At 31.4% G+C, this 17,173-nt stretch overlaps 1 protein-coding gene across 1 annotated transcript; it reads right to left on the bottom strand.

Annotated features, from left to right (window-relative positions):
- Positions 1 to 8,075: 8,075 nt before the first annotated feature.
- On the bottom strand, positions 8,076 to 11,692 carry LOC132041073 (trihelix transcription factor DF1-like). Its single transcript, XM_059431837.1, has 2 exons — positions 11,039 to 11,692; positions 8,076 to 10,299 (listed from the first exon to the last, which is right to left on the bottom strand). The coding sequence occupies exons 1-2, from the start codon at positions 11,350 to 11,352 to the stop codon at positions 8,589 to 8,591; spliced, it is 2,025 nt and encodes a 674-aa protein (XP_059287820.1). The 5' UTR covers positions 11,353 to 11,692; the 3' UTR covers positions 8,076 to 8,588.
- Positions 11,693 to 17,173: the final 5,481 nt, after the last annotated feature.

Below are 17,173 nucleotides of genomic sequence, written 5' to 3'. Positions count from 1 at the left end.
ATCAAGAACATTGAAATGAAATTATATGTTCTTTCTCAAATTTTTCTTTTCCGTGTTTTTTGGCTTAATTCATCCAACCAATACGATATAGTACCGTAATATACATATATATTTAGCTAGAATCTATAATATCAACATATTTGTCCAAGTTATTAACACATATATTCATATATATAAGTCACTGTACACGAATCCACATATATATTCCCTCAAAAACCAAAATAGATTAAAGTTTGTCCACATATCCTATACCTCACTTACAAATTCAACTTATTATCCAATTTCGGGGTAAACAGTAGATATGAATATGTAGACAAAATTATACAAATAAAATAAAGGGTCAAAGTATGACTTCTCATATATAAATAATAATGCATTATCAAGTCCTTATCCTTGTTGCACTATTACCAACGGATACATGTAACTATCAGAATATAAAATTAGAGGAAAAACCGTTACGTAAGAGTTGATGGAGAATGTTAAATTGTTGTAGTTCATAAATTCAGTGAATTATTTAAAGGACACTGTCACACATAAATAATTGCATGAAAGTTGGTTGCAAGTCTGAAATACTATTATTAGTTGCTACCACTATTATGGTTCATGTTATCAATGTGGAGTGTGGACCAACAGCATATAATTTCCGTAATGTACATGATGTGTTTGTTAAACAAATCATGTTTTTCTCCCTTTCAAATGATTTGCGTATTTAAGATATAAGAGTGTTTGAGTAAGTTTATAAATTGCTTATAAGTATGTTTAATCGGACTTATTTATGCGTAAAATTAATCAGAAGTATTTAAAATTGAAATTAGCCAAAAGTTATAAATTGGTCACTCCATTTGGTAATTCCCAAAATAAAATGTCTACCTCCCTCTCCTTTTCCTTTCCTCAATTTTATCCTTTTTGACATAATGAAATTTACATATATTTTTGTATATAGAGTAAAGTTATTTTAACATATTATCACTTTTTCACTAAACACACTATTTGTTGGGAATAAAATAGACCCGCAAAAATAATATTCACAGTATTAGTGATAAACGCGGAACACTAAGTTATGAAAAATCAAAGAAGAATAATAAACGAAGCAATAATGACGCCAAGATTTTACGTTGGAACTCTTCTGAATAAGGAAAAAACCACGGCAAAGAGGAGCAATTGATATCACTATACCAAGGAATTTTACACTGTGTAGTCACGAGTATAAATACTCCAAAAGACCACTACACACTCAAAAGAAATAACACTCTTTTGGTTTTTCCACCTCACTACAATATCCGTCACACTCTATTTTTCTTCGTCGTACTATCATGTTACACAAATTTTATGATAACTCACTCCGCTCTCTAAATACTCAGATGTATTTGTCTGAGATCGGTGTGTCTTTAAACTGAAAGAGGGCTCCCTATTTATAGGGATGGAGTGTGCCATATTTATCTTAGCATTAATTGGCCTGTGCCAATTCAAAGATTATATCTCCTAAAGGAAATTGTTGCAGATCACATTCACACACTTTGTCAAAGGAAATAAACGTTTTCCTTAAATCATGGGTATGGGGCTGGACAACCCCACACTATTATCTTTCAACTTCAAAAATTAACTCATGAAGTGAGGATTAATATAAAAAATCATGTAAGAAAAACATTCATTTTTAATTTTTTTTACCAATGTAGGATTGTCTAAGGTTCATCTAATACGACCTGGTGCCATTTTCTATGATTTTAACATATTATCACTTTTTCACTAAACACGCTATTTGTTGGGAATAAAATAGACCCACAAAAATAATATTCACAGTATTAGTGATAAACGCGGAACACTAAGTTATGGTTAAATCAAAGAAGAATAAAAATGAAGCAATAATGACGCCAAGATTTTACGTTGGAACTCTTCTGAATAAGGAAAAAACCACGGCCAAGAGGAGCAATTGATATCACTATAGCAAGGAATTTCACACTATGTAGTCACGAGTATAAATACTCCAAAAGACCACTACACACTCAAAAGAAATAACACTCTTTTGGTTTTTCCACCTCACTACAATATCCCTCACACTCTATTTTTCTTCACAGACTATTTTCTTACACAGTCTATGATATAACTCACTCCGCTCTCTAAATACTCAGATGTATTTGTCTGAGATCGGTGTGTCTTTAAACTGAAAGAGGGCTCCCTATTTATAGGGATGGAGTGTGCCATATTTATCTTAGCATTAACTGGCCTGTGCCAATTCAAAGATTATATCTCCTAAAGGAAATTGTTGCAGATCACATTCACACACTTTGTCAAAGGAAATAAACATTTTCCATAAATCATGGGTATGGGGCTGGACAACCCCACACTATTATCTTTCAACTTCAAGAATTAACTCATGAAGTGAGGATTAATATAAAAAAATCATGTAAGAAAAACATTCATTTTTAATTTTTTTTACCAATGTAGGATTGTCTAAGGTTCATCTAATACGACCTGGTGCCATCTTCTATGCTGTCATGAAAACGTACAAAAGAACCTTGATTTTACTAGTTACTGAAAATTGAGTAAATCACTATTGTTTGTGGTGATAGATTGGATTTTGTCCTTCCTTATTTAGACGTTTGGAATTCGAGCTCGGAGAATGAAGAATTTGGTAGAATTCATTTTTTTCTAAATTTAATGGACCGAATTTGAATTAACAACTTTGTTGGTTTCTGAATATGCATGATTATGAAAAGGAAAAAAAGGAATTGAGTAAGGGTCTGTTTGATAAGGAGGAAAACATTTTTCATTCTAATTTTCTTATGTTAGGTTAGTCAAAAAGTTTTGAAAAATATTTTTTTAGAAAAATAAGTTCTTTAAAAATAAGGAAAATGACTTCCCTAATAAAAGTAGGAAAAACAAGTTTCGTAAGTAAAATTCCAAGTTCATTATCTCATCCAGCTTTACCCACCCGACACTCCCAATCCCCATCCTTCGCCACACCCGAACACCCACTACCTACCCCATTCCATCCCCATAATGTTTTACTAATTTACCTATCAATGTTCTTAGGATATTTAATAATTTTTACTTACTTACCAAACACTAGAAAATAAGTAAGAAATGCAACTTTTTTCCAAAAAAAAACATTTTGCTTCTTATCAAACACGCCCCATATTAAGTTAAGTTAAAAAGGAGAAGATAAGTTTAGAGTGGTGCAATTATGAGAGCAAACAGGAACTGGTGCACGCATGTGTGTCCACTGCCAGACACTCGTTCTATTCTTACTTCATTACCGTTACTGCTCAAAAGTATTACTAACTCACTAACTCATTATTAATTTTGTCCATGTGTATCCCTTATTTATCTTGAACACTCATTTTCTGGACCCCTATCTATACAATTAAATCCTCTTCACTTTCTGCCAAAAATAAGGTTCTCAGAGGGGAACGTGGGGTATTGAGAGACAGTCATGGTTAATTTTCATTTGTAATTTAAAGTTTATGAGTTGATTCAAATTAAAAAAGAAAACTTTAATATAAGTGTTTATTCAAACCCTCAATGAGGAGGGAAACAAAAGCTTAAGTAGGTTCCATTTCGGCCGCTTGACCAAGAGCTTACTTTGTCATAGGGTGCCCAACAAATATTATTTTATATATTTAATGGGTTTCTCAATATAAATATTGAACTTACGCAAAAGTAACTGGGTTTTTAGAAATCCGCTACCGATATCCTAGATCCGCCCACGATATATTGGAAGTCAACAAGTTGAGGTAAACAAATGCGTTCTTTTAGAATGAAAGCTACAAACATGAAGTGAAGTTTATTCTCCGGACATACTTAAATCATGTAATTTATAGAAGATTTTATGAAATTTATTTAGTCTTTTTTAGTGTAGCAAAAGACAGTTTCACTTTATAAGTTTGTTCGGAGTTATCTTTTTGTTCATTGTTTATTTTCACCCTTTAATCCCTAGAAGCCAAACTATTTGAAATAATGTATAGAACTTTGCATGTGGCAAGTAAATTTACAAACCAAGAGGGTGATCAAGAGAATTCCTTTGAATATGAAAATTTGTGTGTGTGTGTTTTTTTTTTTTTTTTTTTTTTTAAGAAAATTTGGATTGTTAATTAAATTCCAAGGAAAATTTTGAGTGACCCTTATTTTCTTCTCTTCCCTTTCATTTGAGGTAGCTTTACACTCTTTTTTTACACTACATGGTGCGTTTAACCATGGAAATAATACTAGTGGAATTGGTGGAGTCACTAGAGACTCCAACGGCAACTGGAAAGAAGGTTTTGTGGACTGTATAACCCCAATTTCCTCCCTTTTCGCTGAAACCTTGGCTCTATTAAAGGGACTAGAGCTAGCTTTGACCAAAAATCTAGTTCCTTTGATTTTTATAAACAGACACACAAGTACTAATCAGTATGCTCCAGAGAATAGCAATACCCCTCACTCGAGCTTAATTTATGACTGCAGGTTTCTCATGAAAGCGATGGGCCAACCAGAGATCAAGTATGTGTGCCGTGAAGGCAACCAGGTTGCACACCAAATGGCACAGCACATGGCAACAAGAAGGAACTCAAGAAATAGGCGTCTGGCTCAACTTACTTTTAGAATGCACCACCACTCGTTATTTCTTTTCATCTCTGCAAAGACTATTTAGGGAATGAGTCTTTTCGATCAATCCCATACTGTAATAACTTTTAAAATTCCTGTCTTTAATTTTAATGCACCTTTTAAAAAAAAAAAAAAAAAAAAAAAAAAAAAAAGATTATATACATTGATGTCTCAAATATTATTTGCATTAAAATACGTGAAGTTCTTTCTCTTTTTTAAATTTGATTATTCTACTGTGACATGTTAATGATTGTATACGTGCTATAAAAGTTTAGTTTCTTATTATAGCTAGTTCTGTTTTGTGAAAAAGTTATTGTTAAGTTGAAGTAACTTATCAATGTAGTCTACGAATAATTGAAGACGGAAAGAATCTTATGACGTGGTAATACTTGATTTATACGATATATATACACACAGATATATATGATTGAATAATTGATCCATATAAAATAGGCCTTCTTTTCTTCTTATGTTAGTAATAAGTTGAATACACGCCGTATAAGATCAATAAAGTGTGTCCAGTTATTTTTCGAACATTTGGTAAGGTACAAATGTCAGAAAAATATAAGCAAGAAGTAGGCCTCGCGGCATTAAAATGAAACGAAAAGTACAAATCACATAATAACAAATTAAAGAGAGGCCGTCTTTCCACTAATTTTACACCCTAAATCATACGAAGAAGAAAAAACAGCTAATTTCTTTGCCTCCCTTTGCTAAAATTTGTGTTGTGGTTGTTGAGGAATGATAAAAGTATCACATCGATGGTTAATGAGATGAGTAGTCTCTTTATATGGATTTGGGTAATCCTCCCCTCACGAGCTAGCTTTTGGGGGTTGAGTTAGAGCCTGGGCGTGAGGTGGGTCCATTCCTTTAGTAAAGAATAATAGAGAGTGAGGATTTGATTTTTAACATTTATTAGAATAAAATTTGATTCCACTAACTCACTCTCTAGAAAATTGAAAATTTCAGAAGAATTTTTGTATATTTAGTGTTTTGTCCGAGATTTTTTTTGCTACCTCTTGAAGACAAAAATGAAAGCTACAATTCTCTATCTATGTCAAACAAATCAAAGTTATCGAACTGAATGAACCGAAACCAAAAGGAGAAAACCGTATCATACATGTTGCATTTTTACTAGATTGAATATCGAAATTACAATGACCTCTAAATTGATGTAGGTATTTTCCTTTGGACTGGTTCAATCCATTTTTGGATTAACTACAAATCTATAGGAGATATACGATTTAGGAATGAGGATGTGCTCTCTAACAATTCACATACTTGTTTTCTTTCCTACTTCTTCGATGAATTTCGTATGAGCCACTACAAGAAAGTATAGAAATGACAACAAAAAATTTAATATTTGGCAACAACTTAGTTTTATTGTTGGCAAATGAACTTTTTTTTGTCAAACAATTCAATTTTGTTGCCATAGTATTGATTATTATTAAAAAAAGATCTTTTTTTAGCAACCAAAAAAAAAAAAAAAAAAAAGTTGTTGTACGCGGTTAATAACGGTAGTGAAAAAGTTTATGTAACAATTTTTTTTTGTGGCCAAAAGTACTTTTTGCAACAATAATCAATCTATGTCAACAAAAAAAAAATTTGTTGCCAAATATCTTTTTTCTTGTAGTGGAGCTAAAATAACATCATGAAAAAAGAAAATTATCCAAAATTAAGGTGCTATGATAAGAAACTATCTCACTTTTATCTGTTACAGCAAATAATTTATCTTATTTTTAAGAGGCGTTGATAGTAATTTTTGGTCCATCAGTTATTGATAAATTGTGATCTTAATTCCTATGATATCAGGCTAAGCACATTAAACCTTCAGTTAATTGAATTGTATATTTGTGATCATTTGCTTGCCAATATTCATAAATTTACTATAATTATTAATTGCTCTACCACTTAATTACTTATGTGTTATGTTAAGTTTGTATTGTTACTCTATACGTAATATAGTTATATATCTAGTCAAATAACTAGAACATATTTCCTATATGAAGGGATCAAAAATACACATTTCACTTAATTGATCAAACATACTTAAGAACCAAAAGTGCTTACACTTTTTTTTTTTTTAAACCCCAACATCTCATGTGGGAAGAGGAAGAAAAAGCATCACCATAAACTCGACAACTTATCAATAATTCTCTTCTTTTTCTCACCATCCATTATCATCATCATTATTCTATCTTTTTTCCCTTCTGTCTTTCTTCTAACAACATTTGTGGGCTACGTGAAAGTCAACAATTCAATGAAATTATGCTCATTTCACTACATTTAAAGTTTTTCGAATCCTTTATTGAGCTTGTATACGACCCCACCTTGCAAATAGCTATATACAATGTCTTATTGTTCTATTACCAACACCCCCCCACCCCCCCACCAATATTTTAATTTCAGAATAATGGAGTAGTCATATTATGCAATTTTTAAAACATAATTGTTGTTATCTCTTGTAAAATTAATGTTAAGTGGTCGTTAAAAGAAAGACAAACACAATATTCCCTAAAGATTATTGCTGATCATGCATGATCAAGGTTGATTCTAATAATTTTGGCTTGGCAATTTTTTTTTTTTTTTTGTATACTGGAAAATGATTCTTTTTCTTTTTTCTTTTTTTTTTTTTCTTTTCTTTTGGTGGATGGAGAAAGCTGGGTATATCTTTAAAACGGAGAGAAGGAAAGGATTGTAACATGTACGTACAACCACCAAGGTAAAGACTCTATTTATAAGTTACTCTATTCAAATCTCAATGATATATTATATATAAGATGATAAGAGATGCACAAAAGAAAAACAGAGAAATAAATATAAATAAGAATTAAGAAAATGACGATTTTAAGCTTATTTTTAGCCAATCGGCTAAAAGTTTCCCCGTCTAACGTAATAATTTGTAGCGGTTGCAAGTGTAAACACCGTATATAACAAGTGTATAAATCAGGGTTGCACACTGCTCATATACATATCATTTATTATACACTGCATACTGACTAAAAATTATAAAATCCAATGATTATGATTCTTTTTTTTTTTTTTGTAGGTTTTATTGGACTACTGTTATATGGTATAAAAATCCAAAAATAAATAATTAACGAATCAAGTGATAGAGTAGATCAAGTACCAAAAGTTACATGACAGTCACTAGCTATAATGAAGAACGATCCATTTGTTAAATTTTGTCCCCTCCGTCCTTTTAGTTTGAAAGAGGGAATCATATGCACAAAAATATACTATGAGCTGTTTTTGTAACTTGTTTGAGTAATATATCTCTAATGTTGCCTAACAATTTGTATGTGGGAAATGTTCTCTTTTGTCCTTGCTCTTTTTTATCCTGTTCCATTCAGTAAATTTAAGAAGGTACATGTATTTTTAATTATTCTAAACATTATCAATGTACACCACCTGAAATAACTAGTATCATTGCACAAAATAATTATAAAAAGAACTTTTAACATGATTAAAATCATTCAAATAAAAGGATAAAATCGAAGAAAAATGTAAATGCAGTAACCATTTTCTTACATGTACACCCCCATGAACAAAATAGAAGGAAAAAAAAAGTACAAATTACATTATCCCTGCATTTATTCTATTTGTCTCCCTTCCCATCCCTCAATAAACTTTATTTTTTTCAAAATAATAAATAAATAATGAAAGTGAAATTAAACTTGTACCAAAATGAAAAACTTGCCAAAATGAAAAACTTACACTATACCCTTACCAAACCAAAAGTAATTTTTTAAAAAAATTGAAATATGTAAAAAAGATCCACATGTGTAACTTGGCATTTCCAAATGGTATTTTTTTTTTTACTGCAGTCACCGCGTTCTCTCGCCAACAGGAATTTTTGAATACGACAAATCTCTGCAAAATCTGTTGACCCATTTGCCATTCCCAATGCACAGTCACTTCCCAAATCTTTTTTTGTTAGCTCTTTGATGCCACTGCTTCCTCATTTCTCTATTTGAGATTGCTGGTCTTATTTTCATGATTATTCAAACTGCACTAGTAGCAGCAGCAGTGGTGGTGACACTGGCAGCCGAAATTGATGATGGTTGCTTGTTTGTCACTATCTCATAACCATTTCCATCTTCATCTTCGTCATCTTCTTCCATATCATCATCGTCCTCATCCATGCTGTCACTTCCATTATCCTGATGATCTTGATTAATATCGCTGTGAGTTCCTTGAACGTGCTGTTGTTGGAGCTGCGGCTGAGGAAGTGGCCATTGTTGTTCTGGTTGAGCCATGATTGGAGCCATGGAGTTACTGTTTTCGGGTCTTAATCCGAAGCCAGCTGTATTTGGTACTACAACTTCGTTCTTGGCTTTTTCCTTGTACAATGCTTCAAGCTGGTGGAAATATGGGCAAGTCTTGGAATCTTCTGGTCTTTTCTTGTTGCTTTCTTTAACCTTCTTGAAGTACTTGTTGATGTTCTCCCATTTCTCTTTGCATCTCTTGGCATTTCTGTTGTACCCGAGTTTTCGCATTCCCGCTGAAATTTCCTCCCATAGTGGTCCTTTTGGTCCATTTTCTTGATACTTCAGATCTAAGCATGTTCGAAGACTAATCAACGCTTCAATTTCTTCTTTTGGCCATCTTGAAGAGCTTGGTGAAGAAAAATTCTCCCCACCATTATCGGTTTTTGGAGTTTCAAATGATTTCACCACCATGGGTAATGACAATGGTTGTGGGGGTTGTGGTGTTGGTACTGGGGCATGTATTGTCATTGGTAGTGATATCGCGACAGCTGTTGGTGCTGGTGTTGGTGCTGGTGCTGGTGTTGGTGGTTGTTGTGTTTGCTTTTGTGGCGCGCCCAGTGGCTTTTCGGGCAGTTTTAATTGCATTTGAGCTGGAGAAGTATTATTAGTACTGGTTGGGATCGGCGTGTTTTGCTGTTCGGTTATCTTTTGCAAGAATGCGATGATTGTTGCGTCTTTAGCTGCCGCCATTGATCTTTCTTGGACTAAAAGATCGTGTTCCCGATTCAATCGCGCCATCTCTTGTGCTTTCCATGTCTCCTCTCTCATCAGCCTATCCCTCTCGCGCTTCTCAAGCGTTTCCAGGAACTTCTTCTGCAACTCCTCCTGCTTTTCAATCACATCCTTCATCAACCTCTCAAAGAAGTCCTTCCATTTCCGCTTCTTCGTGTGCCGCCTTTGTATATCCTCATCTGATGAAGTCGAAGAAGATGAAGTTGAATTTGACAGAAAACTCGCGGTATTGGTATTACCTTGAGGCCGATTTATCTGGTTCAAGTTAGTTATCGGTTGTACTACTGGTGCTGGTGCTGGAGATGGTTGTGGTTGTGACAGTGGCAACGCGGGCGTAGTGATCATAGGATGACTAACAGCTGGCGCTGCTGCTGTCACGACAGTATTCTGAGTAACAGTAAAAGGCTGATTGTTTTGTGTTGATGAAGCATTATTTTGTGACGTGATTGGAACTGGAGGAGGATTAATTGAAGTGTTTCCCGATCGCATTGGCATTGCCATGGTTAGTGGTGTTGCTGCCAATGGAGGTGGCGGTAAAGAATGAGAAGCTGGATTGTTTTCCAGAGCCTGTAACTGATCAAAGAACCGATAGGTTTTGCCGTCTGCTTTAGAAGCACGACCATCTTTAGTTCTCCTGTGATACTTGTAAACGTTCTCAAATTTCTCTTTGCATTTCTTGGCACTCCTATGATAACCAAGGTCCGCCAATTTCCTGATAAGAATAGTTCACAATGGAACAATTGGAATAAAAAGAGAGACAAAAAGAAACATACAGAAACTAGCTCTTAATTAACACCTAGTCTTATCTGATCTCATATATTTATTAATAAAACAAAAACTAATCCTAATACTAGTATTTACCTACATAAAATCAAACTTAAGGTAATTAAGAAGATTTAACAATGATGAAGAAATGAAAGAGGCCTGTAAAACTGGGAAGTCGTGTCCAAAAAACACTGAAGCACATTTTTCCATGGAAATAAAAAAAGGAGAAGAAAAAAGAATTAATTATAGTCATGATTATGTAAGATCTACCGGGTTTTGTACTAGAATTTATGCTTATCTTTGCTAAATTTTCTAGAAATGAGGAAACACAAAAAGTGTTTGAAAAGGAGAATTGGATTTCCAGAAATTGGTGAAACTCATCCTAAATTTCTTGCTAGAATTAGCCAAAAATTTGCATAACAACAAAACTGAATAGCCAAAAAACTGGACACTGAATTCCTCAAAAACTGCTGAATTCTTGATAAATGAACTGAAACCAATGACACTTTTAATCCAAAAAAACTATTACTACTAACTTCAATGAAATTGTAATTCCACAGATCTTTTTAGGTTCTCAAAAACCAAATCTGTTTTTTTTTTTTCTTTTCAAAAAAGATTCTGTTACTGTGAATTATATGCATGATGATTACTAGTACGAGCTAAAGAACAAAAAATAATTGAGTTACCTGGAAACTTCTTCCCATAAGGGTCCTTTAAGACTTGAATCTTTAAAAACAACATCCATCTCCGATCTAATTCTCAGTAACGCTAAAGTTTCTTGTCTTGGCCACCTGTTTCCACCTGAATTCCTTTCTTCATTAAAACCACCACCGCCAACTGTCACATCTCCGCCACCGCCACCCTCACTGCTTCCACCACTTTCTGGATTAGCTTCTTGTGGCGGCGGTGGCTGTGATGGTGCTGCTGCCTGAATGGCAGCACCACCATCACCTGAAGTACTAGTAGTACTAGTAATTAAACCTGAGGAAACACCAAGCATCTTTTCTTGAAAGAACAACAAAAGAAAAAGAAAAGAAAAGAGGAGCTGAAATTATAAATAAAAATAAATCATCAAACAACAAAAAAGATTGGTGAATTCTATGGGTTTTTATGAAGATGGGGTGTGGGTGAATTTGTTAGTAATTTATTTCGGTGGGATCTGTCTGTCAATCTCACAGCTCTTTAAAATACAAAGAAAAAGTGTAGACAAAAAAGAAAGCAAATTTATTTTCTTTATTATCAAGATAACCAGAAGCGTGGTCACTTTAGCTCATCCAAGCTGTTATAAATATAAAATAATTGTTTTCAAAAACAAATATATACTGAATAATGTGTTATGTATAAAGGTTGGCGGTATATATATATATATATATATATATATATATAAGTGATATATGTATAAGTGTATTTTAGGAGAGGGATGAAAAAAGATAGAGGAAGAGGTGCAGAAAGAGACGATGAGGATAATAAGTTGGTTTTTGTCTGTCCAGCTAAGTATAGTTAAAAGCCGGCTCAAGTAGGTCATCTTAGCTTTTTGGGCATTTTGGATTTCAGTGACTGTTGGCTATACTTTGTAAAAAAGGCAAATAAAAAGGAGAAAGAAAGGGCTTTGTTTTCCCGGGGGGTGGGGGGAGTGGGGGGTGGTAGAGGGTGAAGTAACCAGGGTAGATAGACGAGGGAGTGGGGGATTATTATATATGAAAAGGCAAGCATCTCTAACATGAATCCCATTGACCTTTTAGATCATAGATGCTAATCTGACTAATTTTTTATTACTTCACCTGATGATGAATGATATGAGATCTCTCTTTCTTATAATCCGTGATTAGTTTAAGTATGGGTATTTCCCAAAATATCCTTGAAGGTTGTTTGAAGATGGAGATTTGATAGAAGTTCGCTATCCTTTGGATGCACTCTGAATAAATGCTCAATTGCAATAGCTCGCAAATCACATTAGAGAGGTAAACCGCACTAAGCACACTACATCAAAAAGAAGAACTTTTAATAATATATTTTCCTTTAGCGGAATAGAGTATTGCCACATAAAAACATTTACCAACAATTGTTAATGCCATTAGATCCGAAAGTCTGCTAAAACGCTTTAAGACATTTATTGTTAGGGCTAAAGTTTGGTATTGCCGGTAATAATTGATTCTATAATATAATTAGCGGAATTAAGTTATTGCCACATATTAATTGCCGCTAAAAGCATATTTTATTGTAGTGGCAACTCTCGAGCGACGAGCTCGACTAAGAAAGCATGTAAGGAGTATCGAATTGCGATCTCCCATTTGGAATATCTCCTGCTCAACCAACTCAGCGACCCTTACAGGTATAATGTTACCTATTATAGAAAGTTAATTATTAGTATTATTTTCAGGTTACCAATTAGTTGATCTGATTATTTATAGAAGTAAAGGAGGCCTTTGATAGTAAAAGAATATTAGTATTATTATTGTATTTTAACCTATTATAGTAAATTAATTATTATTATTTTCAGGTTACCAATTAGTGGAGACTAATCTATAATAACTGATCCGACTGTATATAGAAGTAAAGGAGGCCTTTGTTGAATGGGTTCAGATGAAAAAAAATACTAAATTAATATATATATATATAAAATTCTAAATTAATATATATATATATATATATATATATATATATATATATATATATAATTCTGAATTCATAATTTTAATGGCATAATGAATATTAATCAAATTCCTAAAAAAAAAAAAAAAGTTAACAAATTTAAATTAAGAATTCACCTTTTATTGAACAGATGTTTTTGTACTATCGAAGACTAAAACTTGAAGCCATGAACTTATTGCCAATTATTGGTTAATGTGGTTTCTTTCCAACTATAGCACTATTTAAAAATAAAAATAAAAAATACTTTTCCTGGAGCAAGTAAATTTGTGGGATTATGGTGCTTGGGTAGCCACGTAGGTGTAGGGGACCCTACAGCTGGAGGGTGACAATTTTGTAGTTTTTTTTTTTTTTTTTTGGTTATAATGATTTTTTCAAAAACCTAAGGGAAGAAAATAAAGCCTGAAGGGAACTTATGGACGGTCTTTTTAAAAAGTCGGGACATTGAAAATCATATTATTTCTTCAACTTTGCTTTAAAAATCAAACTCCTCCCTCAGTTTTGAACAATAACATTCTCTCCTCGTTATCCCAATTAACTTTTTTAAATACTCATTTTACCCTTATATTATCAACTTGTCTTCTTGTTTTACTTCTTTAAAATCATGATATTTTTATTTCTTTTAACATATGTAACAAATTTTCCATAGAAAAAATAGTAACTATTTTCGAGACAAAAAAAGAAAAGTGGGAAATACTAATTGAGTATATAAGTTAATGTCGTTCTAAAATGAAATAATGAGAATTAAAAAAATTACATTTTATTAATAATAATCAAAACTTTAATATCTATTTATACAAGTGAAAATATCAGGTAATAATAACTATATAAGTATATTTCAATGTAGTAATACAAAAATAATTAATAAAAATATAGGTAATCTTATAACAAATTCCTAAAAGAATATCTATTTATATTGTAAATAAATTTTCAATTATAATTTAGAAAAAATTCCATTAATAACAACCAAAACTCGTTTATCTACATAGACAATATTGTGTAATGGGGAAATGAAACTTAAATATACACATACACATGCATGTACATACATATTTATATACTTAATGCATGCAATATTAAAAGTAAAATAACAATCATAAAAAAATATCATTTATTTTATGACAAATTCATAAAAGGGTTATTCAATATATAATGTTACTAAACTTAAATAAAAATCTACAAAAACCTAAGTTAAAAAATAAATGTTACATAGCACATAAAATGATAATCCTATTAAATAGATGGAGACTTGAAAGTCAAGGGTAAAATAGACATTGTATAGGATAAGGGGGTGAGAATGTCTATTGTTTATAGTTGAGGGGGAGTTTGATTTTTAAAGTAAAATTGAGGGGTGAAAATCAATTAAATTAGTTAACTATTCTCCGTGCGATCCCTTTATTAATATATAAAATATATCGTTACTATAAAAAAAAAAAAAAAAAGGTTAACTATCAAATATATTGACAGGATGATAAATATTTTTTTAACCTTAGTATAGGTCTCCTATTTGAGCCTTCGAATAGAATTCCATTAATAGGAAATACTTTATCCTCCTAAGTAGGAATTCAATCACGAATTCGAATTAGTCGAGCCTGAAATAAATATTGAAGAACAATTTTTTTTTTTAAAAGAGAAATAAAATAGTCAGATGTAGGTCATTTTATTAGGCGTCTATTGGATGTCTAAGTAGCCGATTGGCCATAAAAATTATTCACTTTTTTCCGGAATTTTCACTTTTTTTACTTTTAGGCGTTTGGCCATAAATATTCGGAATACAACTCCGGAGTTGTATTCCGGAATACCAAAAACAAGAAAAACTTGTTTTTCAATTTTTTTACACTACATTTCACCAAAAATTTCAATTTCAAAAACTATGGTCAAACACAACTCCAACTCCAACTTCAAAAATTCCAAAAAAAGTGAATTTATTTTTTATATTTATGACCAAACGCCACCTAAATTAAGTAAATTCTGTTAGGCCTGCAACCTACCATAATAAATGGCAGAGTTTTCAAGAGCAAGTTCTTACCATTTATTCAGGGTTATTTTAAGAGTACAAGTGAAAAAATAAATTTCGGGACCATTTCTCCTAGCTACTTTTGTCCTTTTATACGTATGCAGCGTAGTTTTTTTCAAAAAAATCCCATCGAAATGAGTCAATTTTTCAAATGGTCATTAAACTTGTAGAAAAGTCTCAGTAACGGAACTTTTGAATTTTTTTGGACAATAAAGTCATCAAACTATGCTCATCTTTCCAAAAAAGTAAAAAAAACCCATTTTTGGACATAAGAACCCTTAACCCATTTTAAATTATAAAATTCATTATCTAGCCACAGTTTTTCGATACTCCAAAATTCTTGTTCAAATTAATATTTTTCATGTTTTAATAATAAAATAGGAATATCCAACGTAATATTTCAAGCGATAAGAATAAAACAATATAATCATTCAAACTTTAAGTATACTACAAGGTTTTCTTTGTTATATCAACTTCTTTTGAATTATTTTGATATTTTCTATTGCTCAAAGCCGGAAGTTAAACAATTTACTGAATGGAAGCGCATTGACATAATTAAAACACTTGAGACGTTTTATAGATGCATGATGCATGTAATTTACGTTATTGGTAGAATATTTAGATAAATTTTCTTAAGGAAAAGAATCGTGTTCGATAACTAGCTGTATATACGCTTTTTAAAAATATAAAACTAGCTATATATACGCTTTTTAAAATTAGCTGTATATACGCTTTTTAAAAATATAAAATGTTTATATTAATTGTAATCTACTTATTTATAAATTAAACTTAAACAAAATCAAAATATTACAAGTTCATCTCCAAGAAAATAAAAATAGTACCTATTTTTTTGATAATTGTAAATTTTATATATCAAGAAAAATTATTTACAATCAATTAAAAAATATAGTTAAGCATTGTGCTCATTTCTACTATCATTAAATTGTATCCGTTTATTGTCTGCTTAAACACAATTTTGCAATATTCTGAAATATTTTTCACATTTTGAAAATAAAATAGAAATATTCAAATGGATTTTATAATTTAAAATGGATTAAGGGGTCTTATGTCAAAAAATGGGTAGTTTTACTTTTTTGGAAAGATGAGCATAGTTTGATGACCTTGTTGTCCAAAAAAATTCAAAAGTTACTTTAGTGGAATTTTTTTACAAGTTCAATGACCATTTGAGGAATTAACTCCATAGAAATTGATAGAGTACATCTTACTAGTAGATAAATAGTTGCATACGTACAGCTTAGTAAGCAATTATGTGTTAGATAATTAATTTTGTTCTTTATTATTTTGTTTGGTTAAAGTATATGTTACATTTTCAACGATAAATTCTATTGATAATTCTGAAAATTCGTTATTAGTACTCCCTATCCATTTTTACTTGTTTTGTATTAAAAATATTTATCCATTTTAACTTGTTTGATTTAAAAAATCAAGAGATAATTTATCATTTCATCCTTATTTTAACCTTATAAATAATTATTAGGTTAAAAAGTTCAAAAAACTTTTAGTGACTGCACAGCTTTTAAAGTATATTTTATTAATTTCAATCATTGAATTATTTATCAATAATTAAAGATTAGTAAAATTATTATTATATTTTTGACTCTTTAATAGTCGTGTCAAATTAATATGATAAGTAAAAATTGACGGAAAAGGTAATTTATGTAACTTACGTGCTCACAGCCGGTGGGCCTAGTTTGCCTATGATTGTAATACACTCTCCTGTCAAACTATATTGCCAAAGGGATTGGAGTTACCAATAAACAATGCCAACTTGTGGACCCTACCAATCAAATCCATTTAATGCAACAAATGAACAATAATTACACATTTATAATCAAATATTACATACATATTCACATGTATCTAAATAAAATCTTTGAATTTGTGTTGCGTGAACAAGTGAAATAAGCAAAATATACAGTTTGTTGTGGGGCAGATGCTGGAAAGTGAATAATGCAACTATGTTACTTTTTGTCGTTTAACTAATTAGAAAGAGAATTATTACTCCTTCGTCCCAATTTATATGAGAGTCACAAGCACGAAATTTAAAAAAGATAAAAAGAATTTTGAATTTTATTATCTAAAACAAATTAAAGAAATTTTTGTGGTTCGAATTTTTTCATTAAGAGTAAAAATA

Source organism: Lycium ferocissimum, chromosome 12, assembly GCF_029784015.1.
Source record: "Lycium ferocissimum isolate CSIRO_LF1 chromosome 12, AGI_CSIRO_Lferr_CH_V1, whole genome shotgun sequence".
In the NCBI taxonomy this organism is placed as follows: domain Eukaryota; kingdom Viridiplantae; phylum Streptophyta; class Magnoliopsida; order Solanales; family Solanaceae; genus Lycium; species Lycium ferocissimum.
This window is presented reverse-complemented; position numbering and strand designations above follow the sequence as displayed.